We start from the raw sequence: 23302 nt of genomic DNA, 5'->3' as shown, positions 1-23302 counted from the left end.
AGGGTTTGCAGAGCTTTAAGCAGATCCAGTTCCCAGCAAATACCTCACGCAATGGAGAGCAGAGGATGCAGTGCTAGAAGACCGATTATCATTGGAGACCAACCCCCTGTCTTTGATACCACTGGGTCATAACTGACGTGGCTTATATCAAGAGGCTCTACCAATAGCTAGAAAGAGTTGGCCTACAGGACAGAACATAAACACACCCTGAACAAGCCATGGACAAGCCTACCAAAGTAATAGAGGCTCAGATGTAACACACCTGACAAGGCCCAAATGGAAATGGCCCCTGAAAAAATCTAGCACATAACTGGTTGGTATTAGATGATGGCAAAGAAAGCACACATAAAGCACCACAACCAAGTAGCTGGAATAATATACAGAAATATGAGTAAAGAATACGGACTTGAAATCTCAAGATCAAAGTGGGAAACACCTTCAAAAGAGGTAGAGAAAGAGTGAGCAAAGATCCTGTGGGACTTCCAGAGACAAACTGACAGGATGATATAGGTAGACCGACCAAACGTTGTTGTGATGGATAAAGAACAAAGGAAATCCATTGTGGTGGATATATAAATACCATGTGATGGAAACATCAGGAAGAAGAAACATGAGAAACTGGAGAAATTCCAGTGACTCAGAGAAGACCTAGAGAAAGCTCTCCACAAGAACACTCGGGTCAGTGGCCACTAAACTGGAGGAGTGGCTATCTCAGATCCCTGGAAAAACCTCAGACATCTCAGTCCAGAAAAGTGCTGTGCTAGCAACAGCAAAGATTCTGGACGGAACCCTCAAGCTCCCAGGCCTCTAGTAGAGGACCCAAGCTCGAATGAGAAACCACCCATTAATAGTGAGAAGGGGAAAAAAATATAAACATGGGAAACAAAAAAAACAACATGCTAACAGTGTTGTAGTGCTTCTTTGTGTAGACCAGGGGTGTCAAAGTCAGTCCTCAAGGGTCGGTCTGCTGCTGGTTTTCCAGAAATCCTGCCTTATCTGCTGCTGATTACCTGGATCAGGTGTGTTTGGCCAATAAGGAGCTTCAATGGCAGGTTGGTTGGAAAACATGTAGGACAGTGGCCCTCGAAGACTGACTTTGGACACCCCTGGTCAGGATGAATAGATTTCAATCCTAAAGGAGTTCAGTTTGATCATAGGTAAACATAACCACCACTGTAGTTACTTAACCCTATACTTTTTCGAGATAGGACCAATGTGTTGTTTCATTTTGACACATTATTCAGTAAAACATAAGGAGCAGATGTCGTGTGTGATGACTAAAAGTGTGGAATACAAACAGAAAGACTATAGCAGTCAGTGGAAGTTTGTTACTTACAGACTGCTCAAGACTAACCTTCATGCATCATTTTACAAGACTGTTTGTCATCACCAAATTTGATAAACTGATGGTTAACCCAAATGCGTTGAACCAGAAGTTAACTGGAATTGTGAACTCCAATCTGTATTTTTGTAGTAATGCCCTGCTACACTGAAACATTCTTGTTCACTTTGGGAAACTTATCTGTAAGTAGTTAAAAAGACTTTTTATATTTTTTGTGTAATTATAAAGCCTTGTTGCACATCCTCTGAGATGCTTTATCGAGTGACTTTCAGATCTCTTGAAGGAGCAGGCTTGATTTGGTAGACAAATATTCATGGAAAAACGACACTCTTGCGTGTATGCTAACTATCTCAGCTGGTCCAGGGATTTGCCATCAATGTAAATTGCCTCGAAGAGACGTCCCAACAACGTCCCTACCCTCCCAAAAACTACACTCAACAAACACGCCCTCTCCACTCTAATCTGGTCTCTGTGACGGATACTCTCACTCCCTTTACCGATGCCGATGAGCTCATGACAGACATGGATGTTGTCAGTGTACTGCTTCCAAGCTGAAGCTAGAAACTCTTTGGAAGACAAAAGCTAAGGTAAGGCCCAACTCTCTTTATTCTAACCAATAAAGAAAACGGGTGTTTGACCAGAGCTGTTTTTTCTCTTCTCATGTTGTTATTATTGTTACTTTCTTTTTGTATTTGGTTACTCTTCATGGTGTTAAGAACTGAATCACCTTAGTACTTTTAAGTGCTGTGTGTAGAAAATTTGCATGCTGTTTCCTCATAATAAATGTTGTGTACAGGAAGCGACGCCGGATTTTGGAATTGGAATTTTATCCAGTTACTGTGACATTTGTTGGAAACCAACCTGTTGTTGAGGTATGTACAAGTGACTATCTGACTTTAGGCCGGAGGTTTCTCTTTTTCACACCTGCCACTTCCAAAATGAAGCAGATTATAACGTCGCCTTTTAGTTAAGTAACAGAAAACATACATTTCAAGCTGGTGGTTGAACACAATAGGTTTCCTGTTATAAGCAGAAAAGGGAGCTTGGTCAACAGGAAAATGATGTGGGGTAAGCTGTGCACATCAAGTGGCTTTTGACCATCTAGAATGCAAACTTGTACCTGTATGGTCAGCCAGCAGCAGTAGACTGTTACAAGCAACTAGTCAGCTCTATGTGAACTTGTTGTTTGTGCTGAGATGCAAACGAATGCAAACAAGTTCACCTGCCAAAGGTCAAGTGGTGATATAACTTCAGATAAGACTCCAAAGAAAATTTTACAATAAATTCACGATTATACAATGAAGCTCGTTTAGTTGTGTTTTGGTGTTGCCAAGGAGATGTTAATACTTTGGCTTGGTTTAATAAATAGACTCACTGAGAACAAATTTGAATCTCTTTGTCTCTCATCACGTGTTGTACTTTTATATATTTTTAGGGATAATTCTATTTCCTGGCTATTTTATTTGATTTTTGAGAATAAACAAAGTACATAAAAGAAGAAAGCCTAAATTTTGAGGAAATTTAAAGGGGTTGATTTCAAATTCAAGAAGGAACTTGGAGTCATTAAACCAATAACACTAAATAATAGACTCTTTTGAAAGCTCTGTATCCAGTTTATCAGAAACAGTTCTTGTATTTTTGGAAGATTAAGTCAAGAAAAATTTCTATTTTTGTTTGCTTATCAGATGGCTTTTAAAAGTAAGCTGAGTTAGTTTCTTAGGATATTCCGATTTATTTGGCAAGTGTAAAAGTTTATATCAAGTCAGTAAAATTTGGCCCCTCAGACAATTCATTGGTTGCTTCCTCCATGTGAAAGCCAAAAGACACAAGAAGGAAATAGTGGATTTGATCTGAGATTTTTCTGGTGTTTAGTTTTGGGAAAATCCACCAACAAATAGGGTGCCGTGACATTTTGTGCGTTTTTTAAGCGCAGTTCTGCATTTTTTGTTATTTTCTCACAAGTTCTGCTAAATCTTGCAAACTATCCTCACATTAAAACTCCATTAGCGGTTTTATTGCAGAAAAGGACATAAATAAGGCACTGTCGTACCTTTAGTAAAACTATTTCCGGTGAAAAAACAACTAAAACAAACAGGATTCATTGTATTGTTTCTCTGATTTATGTCTTTAAAATAGGATACTCTAGAATGTTTTCCTCATGTTTTCTGTCACATTTTAATAGTATTTTTTTTCTTTTATCCTTAACAGAGTAAGGATGTGGACCAGAGCTTTCATTTTTCTGATTGCATCTATTTACTTCATTCAGGTTAAAGTCTTTCATTTTCTACGTATTAACTCTATTAGTTTATATTGCAATGAAACATGTTTAAATTTTGTGTTAATGCTTAACAGACAGATTTCCTTATATTTGACTCATATAACCATCATGTGCAGACACAGATATACTGTATGTGTTAGAGACATAAAACTGTATAACAGACACTAATTCTGCTGTCAAACTGTTTTTACTTTTGCAGGTTATTTCTGGAGGTAAGACTTTGCTTGAGGGCAAATAAATGTTGACAAAATGGTAGAATTTGGAGGAAAATGTCTTGTTTTGTGTTGGATGACAAACGCTGCTCACATCGGGTCTTTTCTTCTACTTTGAAGAGATCTACGTGTCCGAGCTGACGGTGGAAAGTAACGTCACGCTGGAAGCCAGCACCATCCTGTCAAGCTGGAGTAACGGTTTACAGCTTCAAGTCACAGATCAATCTGGCCAGACTCAGACAGTGACACTAGAAAGCAGAGAAGTTACTGCAGGTGAACACTCTTTTTCATTTTTTACTTCATTTGTTTTATTACTGCTAACTACTTTTTACACTCGTGAAGCACTTGGTGAGCCAACCCAGAAAATAAAAGAACAAATTGGACTTAAAGAAAGAAAACCTAGAGGGCATTGACTTCTTCTAGATGCTGGTTTCACTACTAGAACACATACTGCACATCCCTGCAACAGTGTAGATGAGTATTTTGTTTTGAGACATCTGCTGTGCAGATCAAATGATTTACGACTATTTCATCTACTGCTTAGGATTCTAATGCAACTCGGACACATGCTCAAAACTTTTTTTTCTTTTTTTTTTAGTAGTAAATATGAAGTCACTCATTTCTCAACGTGAAAATGTGGATGACTTCTAAGAAAGAAGTTTAAAAAACACATTTTTCAAGTGACAATCTAGTGATCTAGTGAGCGTTGATGCATAGGGGCTTTTTGTAGAGACTTCTGGGAAATTTTTGAATCGGAATTTGAACACAAAATGACAAAGGCCCTATACAGTCCACTAAGAAGTGAGAGAATTCAGACTTTTTCAATGCCACAAACTAACCAATCACAGACGAGGGTTCCTGTTGAGTGATCTAGATTCCATCCAATCAAGTATCTCTGCCTTGCACCCAAGATACTTCGAGGTCTGTTTGACCAAGGTTTTCTCAGAATTCCCCCCCAATCACTATATAGTACGTTCACTTTTTTTCTAGTACTGTCCGAATCTACTAATCCAAACTGAGTGCACTCGAAATTTCCCAGAAGTCTTTGCGAAAAACTAGCGTAAATCGATGGTCACTAGGTTAGCGGATATAGACCACAATGCATTGCGGTCGAACAATTTCTAACAAAAAAATGTGTTTAAATGCCACATTTGAAAAAAACATCCACATTTTTACCATCAGAACACACTGGAGTCATAAATACACGCAGTGAAATGTTCGTTTTTGTTCAGTTTTGTGAAATCGATGATGTCATATCCGGTTTTTAGAAAAGCAAAAGAAAAGTTGTCCAGATGACCTTTAAAATCCAGCGCACTATATAGTTTTTTTAGTAGTTCGGGGTTAGCGAGGGAATTAGGACAAAGCCCATGAGTCTGCAACCTTCAACCATTCTGGCTTGTTTCTCACTAACCAGAACCCAGTAGGAGCAGCAGATGTTTTAATAAAAGTCCAATCTCTGTGGTTGCTTTCATGGTCTCCAGCATGTGTTTGCTTTTAATTAGTGGATTGCACCAGAATAATTCTACTTTTGATAAGTTTGACTGCTTTTATTTCTCACACCTTGAGACATCTTCAGTCGTAATTGTAGCTATAATTAACAAAAAAAAATGTAAACTGAATGTATTTTAGGATAGAGTTTTTACTACAAATAAGACTGGCTGGCCTGGATTTTTTTTTAAAAGCTTTAGTCTCTTATGGTAAATCAAAATGATTTATTTATTTGTTTATTTTTACCGGCTCTTTGCCTGCTCTCATAGAATGCGTGGTAATTGGCGACGAGTACAATTGCAGCTGCTCTGGTGGATACGTGTGGAGCAATGAAGCGTGCTACAACTTTGGCTGCTGCAACGACTCTGCTTGCCTAAAAAATGTGTCTCTTGTGGCGCCGCTCTGCATTCCTCCAGTCAATGGTAAAGCCTCCCTTAAACCCCACAGACATATTATATGATGTTGTTTAAATCATAATGAGAATATTTAAAGCTTTCTCCATCTTTAATGTACTGTACCAATAAAACGTCATTTACATTGACTTACATTTTAATGAATACTAATGGAAATATTTGAAACCAACAGTTAGCATCAATGGAACAGCAGTTCTGAGTACTGCAGTGACTGCAGCCCAGAAGACTCAGGTGAGTGGTCAAATTACCTGGAAAATTAAATATATACCAATGGAAATTATTTTTCTGTGGGAAATTTTAAAATAATCTTTTTTTTCTTAAAGATCCAAACTGAATTGGAAAAACTCAATGGTGTGATAAGCGTAACTGTACTTACTCCAAGGTAATTTGGTTTTAATTTGAGTTTTTGCAGCTTAAAGTCCCACTTCAATCATCTTTTGACCTATTTTCAAAGCGTTCCCAGTGGTTAAAAAAAGTTGCATAAAGAAAAGCATCTATGAAATTAACTAAATACATAAAGAATGCTCCTCACAATGCCAAAATAACATTACAGGTGCATCAGAATGGAGCAGAGCAGTAAACTTATTGACCACCCAGCTTGTTTTTTACGTAACAAATAAGCTCGTTTTCAAATTTCATAATAATTAAAAAAAAAAATACTCAGAATTGGTATTTTAAGCTTAATTTTCTTCAAATATGTCCTCTATCATAAGAAAAATGCAACATAACATGCTAAAAACAACTTTCATCGGAGTGGGTCTTTAAAATCTGTAGAAATAAAATATAATCTGCAAAGATAATTTCATTTTGCTTGTTTTTACTGTCAACTCTTTAATTTTCTTTTCCAAATTTTCTCAGGTCTTCTCCTACAATAAGCAACAACATTATTGATTTTGTGGCAAATGCTAGTGTCCGGTTTAATACCACTAAACTTCAAGAGATTGTGACTAATCTGAAAGCTGTGCTGGTAGCTGAATATACTTTTGTCGACACTCATGGTTGGTATTATGTTTATATTCGTCTCTTGTACCCCTTCATGAATTTTTAGATAACTGTGGGAAAATGTAGCCAATGGATTGGTCTAAAAGGCTCTCCAGTTACTGACTTAATGTCAACTTTGTTGTTTCCCGTCATGTCACTTAATTTATTTCAGAACTAAAGTCTGTTTTTCTCTACCATGGTGTTGGTAGCCAGATTTTTCCATATGTTTCTTGTTTTTTCATAGGGATGGTCACCATTGGTGCCCCGAATAAAACCGTGGATTACAAGTCACAACAAAACCTGAGGTGTGATTTTGATGAGAGCACGGACTTCGCTGGCTGGAACCTGAGCAGAACCAACGAGCGCTTTGAGCTCAACAATGGCAGACAGCTTACCGTATCGTCGTGTATCTCAACAGATTACCCATCTTGTGTCAATGTTACACTCAACGAAGTGACAGGCATCTTGGCAGGCAAGTGAAGGCATTTCAAATAATTTATTTGATTTAGCATTCATGCACCTAAAAACACCTGAGATGCTTTTGGAATGATGAAAAATACACCAGATATTTTTTGTTTTTTATTGTGCTACATGTAAAGTTGAACATGCACAATTGAAAATATTTGCTTTCTATTTTATTTACATATGTACATCTTTGCCATATTTTATTCTGACAAAAATATCTGGAAAACAAAACAAAATTATTCTGCAAATTATTTTTAAAAGTCATTTTTTAGCAAAATAAATTATACATTTCATATAAATATATATATATATATTTTTAAAATGTTTCCCTCAGGTACATATGAATGTGGATTCACAAAGGGTTCGGTCAGGCACACTGCCAGCGCAAAGCTGGATGTGGCTCTCCTGCCGGATCCCATCACCATGTCAATAGACCCTCTGATTGCGGACTGTTCTGGAGGAAGTACCACCCCAGTACAGGTGGCTGTTAATGCAACCATTCCACCAATCACAGGGGACTATGACTTTATGTGGTTTTACAACGAAAGAGGTGTGACTTCATTGAGCAAAGGTGAGATGAGTATTCCTCTTTTTTTTTTACACGTTTTCATCACTCATGACACAACTTATCTGTTTAAACTTGATTTCTTTCTACAAACATAACAACAGTGTCTCATTTTAAATTCTGTCATGTTTTTGTTTTGTAAGTATATATTGTTTATTGTTTTTCTTTTAAAATATAGTACAACGTCCTTGAGTGCCAGATTTAAAATATGCAGATTAGCACACATTTATACAATTCTTCTAACATAAATGATTTACCAAAATGCAATTTAAAATGTGACTTCTGTTGCTGATATCATTCTTTGTTTCTACAGCAACTTCAGAGCTACTGCGGCACACCGTGACAGTTAATTGTAAAACAACAGAAAATAAGGTGAAAATCACTTTCAAAAATAAGAACAACCAAAATGTTACTGCAAGTATAGACATCCCAGTGCTAAAAGGTAATTCATTTTTTATGTTTGTCAAAATAATACTACGGAAGCCGAAAACAGCCTCCCCTACTTTTTTTTTTTTTTTAAATCGTTATAACGAGATCCACTATCTTGTTGTAAAAAGAGTTATTATCTCATTTTCTCAAGAAAACAAAGTTTGTTTTTGAGAAAACAATTTAAAAAAGTAGGGCAGGCCGTTTATGGCTTCCGTATAATACATAATAACTTATACATATAAATGATTTATTTCCTTTCATATTTATGCTGTTGAGTAATGTCACAACTTTTTATTTTTCTGTTTTTTTTCCACAGCCGGCGACCCATTTTGCAAACAGGAACAAATTGAAGACTTTCTTTGGCCGAAAACCCCTTCAGGTGTGACAGTTGTCACCACCATATGCCCACCTGGGAGGGTCGGGGAACGACAACGCTCATGTGGAAACAGTAGCCAGTGGTTGAATGTTCTGTCCAGCTGTGTCAGCGAGGAGTTAAAAAAAGTCTCAAATGCAGCCGACGTAAGTTTGGACATTTTTGCAATGTTGCAGGGTAACAATAGGTCTAAATAACTGTTTGCTAGCTTTTCTGATACTTTTTTTTTAATTAAAGCAACAATTCTTCATCACTAAGTTGACTTGCTCGCTCAACTAAATTTGACCAAGTGTGTTGTGCTATCAAGCTGAATGAGTCCAGGAGTTATCTTATGGGGTATGGCCCCAGCCTTACATGGACGTGCTATCCATCCCATAACAAATGTGGATGAAGATGCCACTACCACGAACATCAGTGGAAATCATTGGCAAAAAAGATTGGCATGCTGTCTTGTGGGGTCCAGATGACCCTACTCCCAAAGTCAACATACCTAAGATAGCACAAGGGTTACGCCTTTCCTGGACTTCTTCCACGTCTTCAAAAAAGAAAAACAGATTGGGCTGTATAAAAGACAAGTGTCAGCTCTTTCCACTCTTTTCAGAATTCCCCTTTTCAATAGGAAACAACAGAATCAGCTTCAGATTGAGATGCTCCTGTACTTAGATTTGTATAGACACAATCAAAGGGATTAACGCAAGAAGTTTAGACCTTTCTGGCTTCATATGACGTAAGGTTGTTTAGCATTAACGCAAGGACTAATGATTAAGGGGAACAGACGAGATGTATCTGTCGTGTCTTTGTGGGACAGTGGGTGAAAGCTTTCACCCTTTAGTTCACACTGCACCTTTTGGTCCTCATGAGATTTCTTTCCATAGCCTACAGATTTGGGTGTAGTCGTCCCATCTGACACGTCTGTGTCCAATTAGTGCGACTTTTCCTTTGCTCTAATTTTGTCCTTTTCTTTCTGTTCTTTAAGAACTTTCTTCAGGGAGTTGGGGCCACCCAGGAAGTGGCTTTGGACATATTTGAAGGGATGAAGAACAATTCCAATTTGGAAAATTCAACTGATGGTATTGCCGACATCAGAGCTTCTGTGAATATAATTGACACAATGGCCCAGGCAACAAAATACATTAATTTGACCGAGGACGTCTTCCCTGTAAGTTATTTTTTGTGGTTGTCGCTTTAGCTTAACTGCAACAGCAGATTGAGTTACTGTCTTTGAAATGCATCGTCACATATCCTCTGCAATCTTATAGGAAATATAACCAATTGTAACTGATCTCTGTTTCCCATATAAAACAGAACATCTCTAGAACCATAAACTAAGTAATAGTTAGGTAATAAAAACTAAAATTTAGATAAAAGTGATTTTTTTTCAGTCTTTATGTAATTGAATTTGACAGAAACACAGCACTAGTTAACATCCCACTCCAATCATATTTTGATCTGTTGTAAAAGGATTCCCAAAGGTCTTTTGATTATGATTATGCCGTCTGTGTTGTTTTCTAGGACATAATTTCTGAAGAGCAGCAAAAATTTGTTTCTGAGTTATAGGCGGGACTATTGGCATGGAGTAAACCTCCACTGACATCCCATAATTGCTTTGTTTATACTCTCTCCCGCTAGCTTACAACCCCAGCCCAACATTGGTAGTGCTACCAAAAATGGCTAGCAATATTGGAGCTATCCAGCTGTACAGGTTTGACGTGAAAAATGAAGACGTTAATGGATATATTTGTTTGCAAGTGAAAGCATCAGAATGGAGAGGAGCAAGAAGACTTGGGACCGCCCATTTTTTCTTGCAATGTCACAAAAGCAAGCTTTTTCAAATGCCATTTTTGCTTCCACTCTGATTCACTCCGTTTTGAATACTCAAACAGTTTTAATTTTAAATTATTTTATATATATCCTCCATCATTATTAAAATGCTACGAAAACATTTTTATGGGAGTGGGTCTTTAACCTACTTTAGGGAAACTATCTACCAACACAAGAATAAAATGATTATCCATCAATTTGGAGAATTTTATCTTTTTTTTCATGTCACTTTTCAAAAGTACCAAAAATGTCAATTTTAATTGTTTTCCAGAATTTTGTGACTTCAGCAAGCAATATATTGAATTCAAACTGGACGGGAGTCAACGATACCATCCTTCACGAAATGTCATCAAAGTACATTAATTCTACGGAAGTTTTGGTGCAAAAGATCCAGATCAATACAAGCAGTGGATTCAACAGCACCAACTTGGAGCTCAGTTTCTGCTCAAGAGATGACTGCAATTTGACCGTCTTTGACATCGGTGTGAATCTCAACAAAACAAATGGACTGATGAAAGTCATGGCCATAAAAAATCTCATGGACAAATTGGAAAACAATTACGAAAATACGGAACGCACCGGCCTCATCCTGTCAGCCACTCTGGTGAACAACACCGATTCTAACATCACCATCTCCATGTTGTTTCCTGCTCAGCAAGACAACAACAACGGACCTACGTGTGTTTTCTGGAACACAACGACGAAGAAGTGGTCAGATGAAGGATGTATCGCAAATAAGACGGAGAACTACACACTTTGTGTGTGCACCCACCTGACTTCGTTTTCTGTCCTCATGTCCAAATCTGACATATCAGAGCCTGCCTTGGACATAATAACCATTATAGGAGTTGCGGTTTCCATTTGCTGCCTGGTCCTCTTCCTCATAATTGAGTGGATGGTGTGGTCAGCTGTCATCAAGACCCACCTGTCCCATTTCCGTCACACAGCTGTGGTGAACATATCTGTGTTCCTCCTCCTTGCTGATTGCAGCTTTTTGGCCTCTTCTAACCCCACCAGCATCTCTGAAACCATGTGTCTGTCTCTCACGTTGTGCAAACATCTATTCCTGTTAGCCATGTTTGCCTGGATGTTGTGCCTCAGTATCCTGCTAGTCCACCAGCTTATTTTTGTTTTCAGTCCACTTAGAAAAAGGGTTTTCATGTATCTTTCAAGCATTCTTGGCTATCTGTGCCCAATGGTTCTTGTAGGCTGCAGCTATGTCTACTACAATTACACGGAAACGCCCTACCATAACAAGAAGACCTGCTGGCTGATCTATGAGGGGCTCTTGAAGGGCTCCATTTACTCATTTATCCTCCCAGTGGGAACCATCGTGTTGGGAAACCTCTTTTCTATGGTGGTTGTCATTATTACTTTGGTGAAAACTTCCGTACCTGATGGGACCAAAGTGGATGAAAAGGAGACAGCGAAAGGCATCCTCAAAGTGGTGGTCCTTCTGACGCCTGTCTTTGGATTAACATGGGGTATTGGCTTCTTTCTACTGATGGTGGATTTAACCAGTCCTATTTATCCATTTCTTAACTACAGCTTTACCATCTTCAACGCCTTCCAGGTAACTCAAAATTCTCACATTCTAATGTAAATTATTATGGATTAATTGATATTTGTAAATTTACTGCCAAACTGGCCTATTGATCGTCACTAAGCTAAAAGTGATTCAAATGATTGATTTCCAAACATCAGTCATGTGATTTTTAACTTTTTTACAAATAACAAAGAAGGATGCCACTCTATATGAAGCAACAAGCCTCGTATGTAACAAAATTAAAAACAAGATCACCTGTTTTTTCATTACAGAAGTATTAGATTATCCCAATGAACTTTATGTCACTTTAAAACAAATGTTTTAACTGAGTCTTCAACATGTGATATGATGAGGAAAGCATTTTGTGGTAAAAGGAAATGAAAATTGCTTTCTTTTATTTTGTAGGGGCTCTTCATTTTTATAGTTGGGTGCTTTGGAGAGCAAAAGGTAAGTCAAGTTAGACAGGACCGGTCAACTAGTCAACACTTCTAAGATTCAATACGATACCGATAACTTTTTCAGTAAATATTTCAATTCCAACAACCAATACTGATAACTAGTAATTTTGTATTGGTGATTTATTTTCTCATAATGTTATCCTATATCATAAAAATCTGACCAGGTAACAACTTTAATGTGCAAGGTTAAAATTTCAAAAGAGTTATTTCTTGATTTACCTTCTCATGCTGTGTTGTTGCTATTGGTAACACACTCAACTTGCAGCTCCCCTGGTCATATGACTGATGAACCTGATGATGTTTTGGCAGAAAGCACTGGAATAACTCACCTAATACCCCCAAAAATATCAAGAAAAGACTTGTATTCTCATGTATTAATCAGTATTCAATAACCATTAGTCAATGCTGAAACTGGTAATGCACAGGTATCTGTATTATTTGATACTCCCATCGTTATGGCCAACATTGCTTCTCAAGAGCCACAGCTATTCCTGTTTTCCAGTTCTTCCTGACCTGATGATTAGCTGGTTGAAGTGATTCCACATCTTGATGGACTAAACACACCAGATTTTGGTAGACAGCATCAAGCAGTCCAGGGAAAGCTGGAAAACAGGCAGGGTGGTGACTCGAGGACTAGGGCTGTCCTGGACCATTTGCAGAAGTCACTCTGTATTCTCTGATGGGATAGCCACTATCCTTCTTTTTTACGACCAGCCACTCATATATAGAAGCATTAGTCACTTTGATTTGCAAGAAAACTATCATGATAAAGGGATTGAAATAAAGTTGACCAGTGGATTATTTAGAATTTCAAGTTAGGGGGAAAAATTGACTGGAGCAGCAATATGTGTTTTATATTTTTGTGCTAATTTTAACAGGTCAGAGAGGAACTGTTGAGGATCCTAAAGGTACGTACTGGACAAATAATTCATCATTATATTAAATGCTTATATCTCTAAGTGTTCTCTGTGTTCTTTTAGCTAAAGTCTGGACAGAACGACAGTTTAAGTAAATCAACTTCAACTGCTGTCACAAAGGCCAAATGAAGGTCAGTTTGTGTTTCCTGTGAAACATAAAAGCATAAAATATGTATTTATGTTCTACTCCTGTTTGTGCATCAATGGAGTACACATTGATTTGTGTAACTCTTACTTTGTGTAATCCATTGCTAACATTAAGAGGCCTTTTTGCACTATCCCTCCTGCAAATGTACAGATTTAGAATACTAGGCAAAGTTTTGGTCAAAAGCTCGATCTTTTCTGAATGTTTAGGTTTCTTTTATGCACAATTTATATACTTTTTCTACTGGGTTATTGAATTATTTAATGTCATATCTATGTTCCAGTTAACACTATGCACAGGATGTCTATTAGATACTTAATAGTTCCACGTCCAAAATTTTAAAAACATTTTTCTTTTCAGACCACCAAGAACGAATCAGCATCGGTCTGTGGAGCACAGAAAGCAACACTCATTCAAATATGTAGATTGTGGTTTTAAAAACAGGGATAAACTTTAATTTAAGGTTAATAAATAGAACAACAACGTTTATGGACTGAGTTAATGTTATGTTCAGAACATTTGTGGGTCCGAGTCATAAAATGTTGGCTTTGTAAGTTATAGTGAAAATTCTGTATGTTTGTGTTATTTGATAGATACTATGAATTGTATACAAAGTTTATAGTTCTGTATTTAACTTATTATATAGTGAAATAAAGTCCTGTAGACAAATGTTTTGCAGACTACATCCAATGACTTTTATTATAAGAAATAAAATTAAGTTATTGGTATTTTATTGGTTATAATTTATTAAAGTGTACATGTTTGAAATTGAAAATAAAAAATCATGCGTCTATGAGGTTAAATGGATGGACTGGATTTATGTATTTGATTCAAAACACAAAACCTTTCAGTCAAGTGCAAACATACTGTCTGCTGGGAAGTCGGGAGGACGCTTCCGTCCTCTACAGAGTGTCGGCTTTGTTTCTTCGAATAACACGGAAAATGGCCAAAGTCAAGACAAACGTCCCCGCTGCTCCTCCAATCAGAGCTCCCAGGATTCGCCTGTCGATGTTCATCTTTTCACATGTCTGACCAGTATAGTAGGTGGCTTGGCTTGTTGCGCACCTAACAAACAGAAGACAAAGGTTTTTGTTTTTTTTTTAGATTAAAACGTATATATATGCTAAATCTTCCAAAGAGGTGTTATTTCTTGATTAACTTTGGTCACACCTGAGCCCCAATTATCAAAACACATGCCTCATATTTATTGAAATATAGGTTTAAGGTGTCAAATAAGGAAACTTTAAAACATTTGTCTTGAAGCATAGGTATACATAACAAGCAATAGCATAGCAAACATAACAATTGGATAAAATTGGGTCTTGACCTGTTTTTTTCTGTGTGGTTTCATTATAGATTTTTGTTGATCTCTAGGTATACTGTTGTCCCGTTCTAATCATTAAACACTCAATTTTATCATTGCTATTATTTTCATATATTTTTTAGCATGTAATGTCACAGTTTTGTCATAAAAAAAACATATTGAGAATATTAAATCAATTTTTTACACCCACTTTTTTATGTTTGGTGTTGCTGGAGCCTATCCTAATTACTGTTGGGGGAAGGTATGGAACACCCTGAACAGTTTGCCCATAAATAAGCAGAAAAAATTGTTACCAACATGAACACAAGATGTCAGGTGAATCTGTTCTGTGCTCTGAGATGTGGGAGGGGCCATTTGGGTATAATTATTAAGTGTATAGGAGAACTGGACTGAGTGAGCCCGCCCTCCTTGTGTTCCAAATGGGAAGTCCCTGCTGGTTCGTTGAAGCCTAAAATCCCATAGACTGATATATAAACAGCTAAAACTCAGTTATTATATATGTCAGAATAATTATTCTTCTTTTGCTACTTGTTTTTAACATGTTCTTGTCAACTCATCATTTAAACTATATTTCGTTTTGTCATGCAAGCTATAAACTGGCCAGTCAGATGCCTTAATAATAGTACATTTGAAACGTTTGATTGACACAATCTCCAGAGCCCACTTTCAAAGCTCAATCCTGACTGGTGAAAGTGGTTGCCATAGAAATGTGGATTGACTGGGACCAATCAATGCTTACTGACGATTTCTGGCTCCAACAAGGGGACGGTCATATCGCAAAAAAAAAAAAGTAGTGACTGAATTGACTTCACTTTGTTGGAAGCACAAGTCAGCTATTTTCAATGGATGACGTCACACTCGCTCTGTCCAGTTCTCATTTTCAGTCAATGGATGTAATTGAACTGCCTACCAAATTTATATAGGTCAGGAAGACTTGTAAAAATGAAATTCATGAAATTTCGAATTGCACTTATATATTGAGACGTACAAAAATTAATAAAGAAAACCTTTAAAATGTATATAATTATGTTTTTTAATATATTTCTGATTAAAAATGTTATTGTACTCCTTAATTGTTTTTCCTGTTTCTATATAAGCATTTGTCAGGTACATTTTGTACACACATACCTGCATAAGGCTTTGCCTTCACTCTCCACACACACACCTCCATTCAAACATGGGTTGGGATGGCAGGCATGTGTGGCTCGTGGTTCTCTGTGTTTGGCTGATTCCTTCAACTTTTCCACCTTATCAGCTTCCTTTTCCTCAGTGATCTGATCGGCCGGTATAATAGGCACCTCAGTCTTGATCAGGTGAGTCAAATCTGGTGAAACATCAGTTTTAATGCATATGTTTGCAGGGTTAAAAAATTACTTGGGCCGGTCATTTCTGATCCTAACCAATAAAGTCAGCAGTGAGGATGAGGTCATTGTTCTTCAGATAGTTTTTCCTGTGCAGGTGATTGTGGGAGATAAAAGTGCTCCAGCCAAAGTCTACACTGCGGAAGCACAGACAGCTTTCGTCCCACACAGCGCCTGAAGAAGCCGTTGGTCTGTCCCAGCGGGTGTTGTTGTCTAAAAGAAGCAAAAATACAGATTTATATTAAGATAACCTGAAACTAACTTTTCTGAGACAATGGGTGTGGTTCAAAAGCATATCGGAAGCTGCAGATACACCAAGCATGTAAGTTCTTGAACGAGCATTTACCAGGCGTCTCCAACTTTGTTCCTCATGACCTACTGCCCTGATTGTTTTGCAGCTGACCCTGCTTCAGCAATTGATGTTTAGATGAATTGAGTTACCCCAGTTTCTGATTGACTGAACACACCTGATCCAGGTATCTCTTGAGGGACAACCCTTAAAGGCCATAGCAGGGGTGTCCAAAGTCTGTCCTTGAGGGCCGGTGTCCTACATGTTTTCCAACCAACCTGCCATTGAAGCTCCTTATTGGCCAAACACACCTGATCCAGATAATCAACAACAGATAAGGCAGGGTTTCTTGAAAACCAGCAGCAAGCCGACCCTTGAGGACTGACTTTGGACACCCTGTCCTATAGAGTTCACACTGGACCAACAGAGAAGGACTTCAACTTTTACTATTGTTTACTAGCACATGCCCACCACCTGCAGTTGGAAGGAGTTTGGTACAAAATGTCAAAGTGGTGCAAATCTCGCAAATCTCCCTTGAAGCTTTTTCTTTCACAGTATTATTCTGCTAAATGAAAGACGTGGTGTAGTATCATTCTGGACGGAAAAAAAACTGCAATTATTACCCAATTATTACTGCAATTATTATCAATTTTCAAATGATTGACAATTCCATGAATTAAAGAGGAGGCCATTCATATGTCACTATCAAATCCAAGTCTCTAAATGGTCCGTATCGTATAAAGTGGGACTTAATTGGCTTGATTGGTTGGAACCAGAAGTAAGCCTTTTGATTTGGGTATGCAGTTCAATACAAACAACATCCTATGAGATTGTTTCAAAGACTTGTTCTACTCAATGAACACTTTACTGGTCCCTGGCCTACCTGTGGTGAAGCTCCTTGTGGAAGACATCCTTAGTTTAACGTCTGGATCCTGGTCCATGGCAACGACAGTGACTTGCCTGTTTTGAACCGGCCACTGCATCACTCCATCATTTTCGCCACTGCAGAGATGGAAAGCGATGCCTACATAGTCTGAGTATTCACTGTCTCTGCCATTTGGGTACACGCTAATGCCAAATGAGTATCCCTCCGAGTTGTAGAAGCATTTGCTCTTAAGTGGCGTCCCTACTGGAGTGGTTTCAATGGCGTTGGTGAAGTTTTGAATGTGCCAGACGGCACTGGGGCACACAGTCTCACTAAGAGTAATGTCATCAATGAAAATGGCCCCTGAGGAGCTCAGTGATCCTCTGACGCCTTGGAAGATATAACGAAACTTCTTGGTCATTTTAAGAGACACATGGGCTATTTTCCAGGTACTATCCCCATCACCTGTAAGAAAAGTAACAACACTGTTAAACAACCTGTAGAGATGAGCCCCAAGCTAGAGTTTTCCCTTTAAAACACCTGTTATAGTGTGTATCCTCCTGAGACTCTGCACATTCCCGGTCCCATCGTCAGCCCTGATCCATATGACCAGTTTGTCCCCGGCTGCTCCAGTCATCCTATAGAAAAACTCCAGGCACTGCTCGTCTCTTTTTGGATAGAGGATGCGTGACTCCAGCAAGGCGCTGTTGCCGACATCCCCGGATGAAGTGTCAAACTTCATGAAATAGCCAGAATCTAATCAGAGATGCAATGATTAAACTCGATTTGAGTTTTTACAGTAAAAAAAATAAAAGAGTCAGTTCAACACAGTATTGGACCGGTACCTCTGCAGCGGCCTGCCAAGGTGTGATCTCCATCTGCTGGACTGCCGAGTGTCTGGACCCAGTCTGCACTGTCCGTCTCGCTCTGGATCATTCCACAGATGTTGATGAGCTCAAATGTGCACTGGTCCAACAGAATGAGTGAATTGGCTGAAACATGTCAGGTAAGAGGAAAGTGGTTAAAGATCATTGAGCTTTTCTCAACAGAACATCCATCCAATTTTTAACCATGCTCAATCTCTTCTTAGGAAAAGGGGTTGCTGGAGCCTATCCCAGCCACCGTTGAGCAATAGGTCACCCTGGTCCATTACAGGGCCACACAGAGACACACATCAATACAGTACACCTCAGGAGTGTAAAGCAGGGGTCTTAGACCCCAGGCCTCGAGGGCCAACATCATATTGTTTTGGCGTATACTTGTATAGTGCTTTTATTTTGACATGCAACTTCCCAAATGTACAAGTGATTCTCTTTGTGATATACCTTAGTATAAGAGATCCTTTATATTTATGTTTGAACTGTTATATGCTCGTACATTCTAAATTGTTTCATGATTCAACACCTCATATTGATACACAAAAACTAAATACATTTTTAGGATCCATTAAGAATTTTTTGTTTACTATATCTAAGATGTGTTTCTCTCCAATTGCACATGAAGGGGAAATATGCAGGAAGAGAAAATTAAAGAATGGAACGGAGCCAAATAACCAAATATTGTTGCTCACTCAGTCTAAATTTAAACAGTAAAGCAAATCTATTACATCTTTTACACTTCATTTTAATATGTCTTCCTGCTTTTTGTTGTACCAGGAAAACAGAAAGTGAATTTGATCTCTAACCAAATGACGTTTCTAGTCCAACCTCAGTGTAAACATTATGTTTGCTTGTTGCTGAAAATTTGCAAGTAACATTTCTCTTTGCTGTCTGTAGCCTTACTAAAGAATTTCCTTTTTATAAACAGAGAAAATACCTGAATTTTCAGATGTCTGTTCAAGAATTGACTTTGTTTACTATTGAAGTGGCTACAGTCTCTTTCATTTCAAACCAGTTTAAAGCAGAATTGGCTCCTGGTTTAGGTTGATTTAAGTTTTTCATAGCTTATCACCATCTTTGGCTTCACTAAACTAAAAAGGGGAAATAAGTAAAAATAGAGGAAAAAATACTCCTGGAGCTCCCAGCAAGGCTCTAGACTGTAGGATCAATTACATTTCAAATTACAAACAATTTCCTAAAAAACAAATCCCCCAAAATTAAGGTGGACATAAATGGGAGTGTGGTCTGTAGTTGCAAAACCCTTCTGTATGTAGAAGTAATTCCCTTTCCAACCGTTTAAGGATGTTGACAAATTGTGTTCTTTTGATATTTAAACGAAAGCCTTTTTTCAAAAAACAAATGGCATTTTTAACCTTGAATGAATGAGTGTTGTGTGTGCGGGTTGTCCACATGAGAGTTATTTGCACATATGGAAACTGATTTGTCAGTGGAGCAAACTCACCACAGTCGTACATGCGGTTGAGCCTGGTAATGTCCACTTCACTAAAGTCCATCCTCTGGCCGATGACGTCATTAAAGTATGGTATGGTGGTGGTGATGGTGGGGAAGCTTTCGTTCTTGTTGAAAGAAAACGGTCTGTAGTGCATGACGGACTCATAGTCGTACGGAGTGTTGAGATCGGTGATGAAGTCATCCTCATATTTGTTAAAATTGTGCTCCATTCCTGTAAAAAGAGGGCAGCTATCATAGGTAACATCATCTTTATTATTCAGTTCTTATTTATTGTTTTATTTTCATATATAGAGCTAGCTTTATGAATACAAAATATGTATTTTTTATGTTTTTTATGTAATTGTGCACAGAGTTGAAACACTATAAGGGTTGTATAAGGAATGTCAACACTAGAGCTAAAGTTCTGGTATTAAAGGGTTAAATGAGACAGGTTTGATACAACAAGGTAAAACTTTATTTGTAAGACTTCTTGTGCAATTGTTTTTGCTCAAATTCTGTTTGTTCTGAAATGCTTCAGGTAAGTAAACTAATACTCTTGTGTTGGTTCTAAAGGAAACAAAAGAATCTGGTCATACCTTCTTCAATCTCGTCCCACCAGATTTTGACGTAGTCGTCTCTGTCGGAACGAGACTGCTCATGATAGAACCCCAAAGCATGGAGCAGCTCATGCTCCACTATGGCCTTGGTGTCACACCTCGCCCCGATGGACAAATTTTGCCCAATTTTATCATCCCCGACATAAGACCAGCATCTAAACGGTTTAAAGAGCAAACATTGTTTAAGAGGTCGTCTTAATCCTTTTACAACTCCAAGGGATGCTTCAAAGGTGATCCCTTGATGATAAAGTTGTGCAACATCTAAGCTCACTCCTGACCGATCAGCTTACCCGGAGAACTTGGCAAAGGAGATGAAGCTGGATTCCCCTTCGTAGGGCTTGAAGTCTACACAGGATCGTAAGCGATACTCCTCAAATGCCTGGAGAATCACACCCTTAGCGTTCAAATCTACAGTAAAGTAAAAAAATTCCCAGTTAGTGGACGTTTTTCGAAGGAAAAAGTACACAAGGATGCTCCTTGTACCTAAAGAATCAGTCAAGATGTAAGGGATTGGGAACTTCCATCGCCTCGTTTCGTCAAGAATGGCATTTCTGCTCGACTGCAAGATGCACATGAAGCGATTGAATTCCTCACGAGTTACTCATCAACAGCAGTTCCCTGAGGACTTACATGACCAGCGATGTCTCCTTCAAACAAGTGCTCGAGTTCTGAACGGAAGAAAGATGGGAAGTTAGTCAAGATGTGGCAAAACTTCAAGCCAAATATCTGTTAGAAAATGAAACTCCACCTCGATTGATTTCAGGAATGTCTTCTCTCAGATCTCCTTTATCTGCATCATCACCTAAAGAAGTCATTATATTCATTAATACAAAAAATGAATAAATCTGTTAAATGCTACTTTAGGAAAAGTTCACAGAACTAACCAATAAATGTTGGAAGAGCTTGCACCTGCACATGAAAAAAAGATGTTTATCAACATAAGCTTTTATCTGACAGATGTCTTTTTGTCCCTATTTCTCAGATACTTGACAACATCTTACCTTCAAGAGCACAAAGACTCCAACCAGTGCAGCCAGTTTGCCTCTTAACCCCATGATGTTACTCTGACAGGAACGTGTTTGTCGGACTGCAGTTAACAAGCCCATAAAGCCTGGAGAACTTTGATCGAGATGACCGTTTTTTAATGAGTAACAGGTTTGAGCTGCGTCCTTGTTGTAGTTCATAAAACTGACATGCTGTCAGGTGGTTTGGCACCACTAATAGCAGCACTGAAGGCTGTCGAAAGACAAGATTGAGGACTAAAAATAGCAAAAACACACGACAACTGGGGTTTTAAATTGATAATTTAGCACCTCATGGCAAGAATTCTTTTTTTCCCCCATTTATTTTTTGGTTTGAAACAATTACATTCATAAATTAATATAAATGCATTTTTATTTCCTGTTTTTAGCTACCGAATAATGCACTTTTTAGGTCTGTCCGGATTCCTTCCCTACTCACTATACAGTGCGTTCACCACTTTGTATTGCTGTTCGAATCTACAATTCCAAAATCCACTGAACTAGAAATTTTCCAGAAGTCTTTGCGAAAAACTAGCATGCATCGATGCTCACTACATTAGCAAATATAGACCACAATGCATTGCAGCTGAACAATTTTTGAGAAAAATGTTTCAATGTAACTTTTTAACAAATCATAAACATTTTCATCATCGTAACACAATGGAGTCACAAATAGACATTGTGAATGTTCGTATTAATTCGATTTTGACTTTGTGAAATCGATGTCATATCTGGAGTTGAATCCAGGGCACTTGATAGACCCGCACAATAGTGTTTTTAGCAGTTAGGGATTAGGGTAGAAATTCGGACATAGCTTTTATGTATTTTTACTTAAAAAAAAAAAAAAAAAAAATCTGAATTTTTCCTTATTGTTGTTAGTTGTATGCTTCTATCATTGTTCGTTTTAATGTATGAGTGTTGCATGGACCAGAAAGCACTTTTGAATTTCACTGTGCTTGTGACAATGACAGTAAAGATTTTTTTATTGCTTATATTTAAAAAAAAAAAAGTATACGCATTTATTTATTGAATGCAAATTTCAAAGTTCAGTCAGATTCAGCAACATTTGCTGCATTTTTATTACCTTTGTGCCAGAATGTTCTACAAACAAATGTGTTATTTAAATCACTTAAAAGGGTGCTATCCATCCATCCATCCATCTTCTTAACCGCTTCGTCCCCGTCGGGGTCGCGGGGATGCCGGAGCCTATCCCGTCTACTGAAGGGCGAAGGCGGGGTACACCCTGGACAGGTCGCCAGTCTGTCGCAGGGCCTCAATCACACACCCATTCACTCACACAATCACACCTAGGGGCAATTTAGAGTCACCAATTAACCTATGAAGCATGTTTTTGGACGGTGGGAGGAAGCCGGAGTCCCCGGTGAAAACCCACGCATGCACGGGGAGAACATGCAAACTCCACACAGAAAGGTCCCAGCCGGGATTCGAACTGGGGCCTTCTTGCTGTGAGGCAAGAGCGCTAACCATTGCGCCACCGTGCATAAAAGGGTGCTACTGAATATAAAAAATATCAATACATTGGAATGTTAATACATCAAAATGTTTGGAAAATGTCATAATTTTTCCACGCCCAAAGCGCTGTACCATGAAATATTTTCCATTTTGATCAAATATTTAAATTAAATTAAACATTTAGGCTTACATTTTTGTTTAAGTTTTACATTTTAACATTTGACTTTACACATATCATTAGCATTTCTATTTTTAAATTATATGTTTACTTTTAATATTTAGCTTTCGTCATGAATCGTTTGTTGTAAATTCTGACATATTGGTAATAAAATGTGATAAAAGTTGTCATAATTCGAAGAAAGAAAACTGTCACTAATTTTTAAATGTCCACAAATGTTGCCAGGCTGGTGTAGTGGCTGACAGTCTCACCTCAGAGCGAAGGCTCTGGTTCAAATCCCAGTTGGAACCTTTCTTTGTGGAGTTTGCGTATTCTCCACATGCATAGGCGGGATTTCTCTTTCCTCCGACTGCCTCCCACAGTACAAAAACATGTGTCATAGGTATATTGGTGTGTCTACTTTGCTCCCG

At 38.1% G+C, this 23302-nt stretch overlaps 3 protein-coding genes across 3 annotated transcripts; 2 read left to right on the top strand and 1 right to left on the bottom strand.

Annotated features, from left to right (window-relative positions):
• Window positions 1-1817: 1817 nt before the first annotated feature.
• Window positions 1818-7194, top strand: LOC118598198 (adhesion G protein-coupled receptor F5-like). The gene is made up of 10 exons (XM_036210658.1): window positions 1818-1929; window positions 2139-2214; window positions 3551-3608; window positions 3820-3832; window positions 3953-4105; window positions 5590-5742; window positions 5906-5964; window positions 6057-6115; window positions 6592-6731; window positions 6959-7194. The coding sequence occupies exons 3-10, from the start codon at window positions 3558-3560 to the stop codon at window positions 7192-7194; spliced, it is 864 nt and encodes a 287-aa protein (XP_036066551.1). The 5' UTR covers window positions 1818-1929; window positions 2139-2214; window positions 3551-3557.
• A 334-nt stretch (window positions 7195-7528) lies between these two features.
• adgrf3b (adhesion G protein-coupled receptor F3b) lies at window positions 7529-14105 on the top strand. The gene is made up of 9 exons (XM_024291392.2): window positions 7529-7750; window positions 8058-8186; window positions 8490-8692; window positions 9523-9705; window positions 10639-11940; window positions 12319-12360; window positions 13250-13279; window positions 13352-13419; window positions 13794-14105. The coding sequence occupies exons 1-8, from the start codon at window positions 7603-7605 to the stop codon at window positions 13415-13417; spliced, it is 2103 nt and encodes a 700-aa protein (XP_024147160.2). The 5' UTR covers window positions 7529-7602; the 3' UTR covers window positions 13418-13419; window positions 13794-14105.
• On the bottom strand, window positions 14105-21435 carry mep1a.2 (meprin A, alpha (PABA peptide hydrolase), tandem duplicate 2). Its single transcript, XM_024290802.2, has 14 exons — window positions 21221-21435; window positions 21104-21128; window positions 20968-21021; window positions 20850-20887; window positions 20703-20778; window positions 20510-20627; window positions 20199-20374; window positions 19613-19834; window positions 18118-18264; window positions 17813-18028; window positions 17291-17737; window positions 16158-16331; window positions 15886-16081; window positions 14105-14498 (listed from the first exon to the last, which is right to left on the bottom strand). The coding sequence occupies exons 1-14, from the start codon at window positions 21401-21403 to the stop codon at window positions 14336-14338; spliced, it is 2235 nt and encodes a 744-aa protein (XP_024146570.2). The 5' UTR covers window positions 21404-21435; the 3' UTR covers window positions 14105-14335.
• Window positions 21436-23302: the final 1867 nt, after the last annotated feature.

This window comes from Oryzias melastigma, linkage group LG24, assembly GCF_002922805.2.
Source record: "Oryzias melastigma strain HK-1 linkage group LG24, ASM292280v2, whole genome shotgun sequence".
Taxonomy (NCBI): domain Eukaryota; kingdom Metazoa; phylum Chordata; class Actinopteri; order Beloniformes; family Adrianichthyidae; genus Oryzias; species Oryzias melastigma.
Note: the sequence above shows the minus strand (reverse complement) of the source record. Positions and strands in the feature narration are given on the sequence as shown.

Bases quoted from the DNA above. Each gene is read 5' to 3' on its own strand.
- LOC118598198 (XM_036210658.1), top strand. From the start codon at position 3,558: ATGTGGACCAGAGCTTTCATTTTTCTGATTGCATCTATTTACTTCATT. The intron at 5,743-5,905 runs GTAAAGCCTCCC...TGAAACCAACAG, and splicing joins CTGCATTCCTCCAGTCAATG to TTAGCATCAATGGAACAGCA. The intron at 6,732-6,958 runs GTTGGTATTATG...GTTTTTTCATAG, and splicing joins TACTTTTGTCGACACTCATG to GGATGGTCACCATTGGTGCC.
- mep1a.2 (XM_024290802.2), bottom strand. From the start codon at position 21,403: ATGAACTACAACAAGGACGCAGCTCAAACCTGTTACTCATTAAAAAAC. The intron at 19,835-20,198 runs GTATGACCAGAT...CTCTTTTTACAG, and splicing joins GTGGGACGAGATTGAAGAAG to GAATGGAGCACAATTTTAAC. The intron at 17,738-17,812 runs GTGTTTTAAAGG...CTTTTCTTACAG, and splicing joins GAGGATACACACTATAACAG to GTGATGGGGATAGTACCTGG.
- adgrf3b (XM_024291392.2), top strand. From the start codon at position 7,603: ATGTCAATAGACCCTCTGATTGCGGACTGTTCTGGAGGAAGTACCACC. The intron at 7,751-8,057 runs GTGAGATGAGTA...TTGTTTCTACAG, and splicing joins TGTGACTTCATTGAGCAAAG to CAACTTCAGAGCTACTGCGG. The intron at 12,361-13,249 runs GTAAGTCAAGTT...TAATTTTAACAG, and splicing joins GGTGCTTTGGAGAGCAAAAG to GTCAGAGAGGAACTGTTGAG.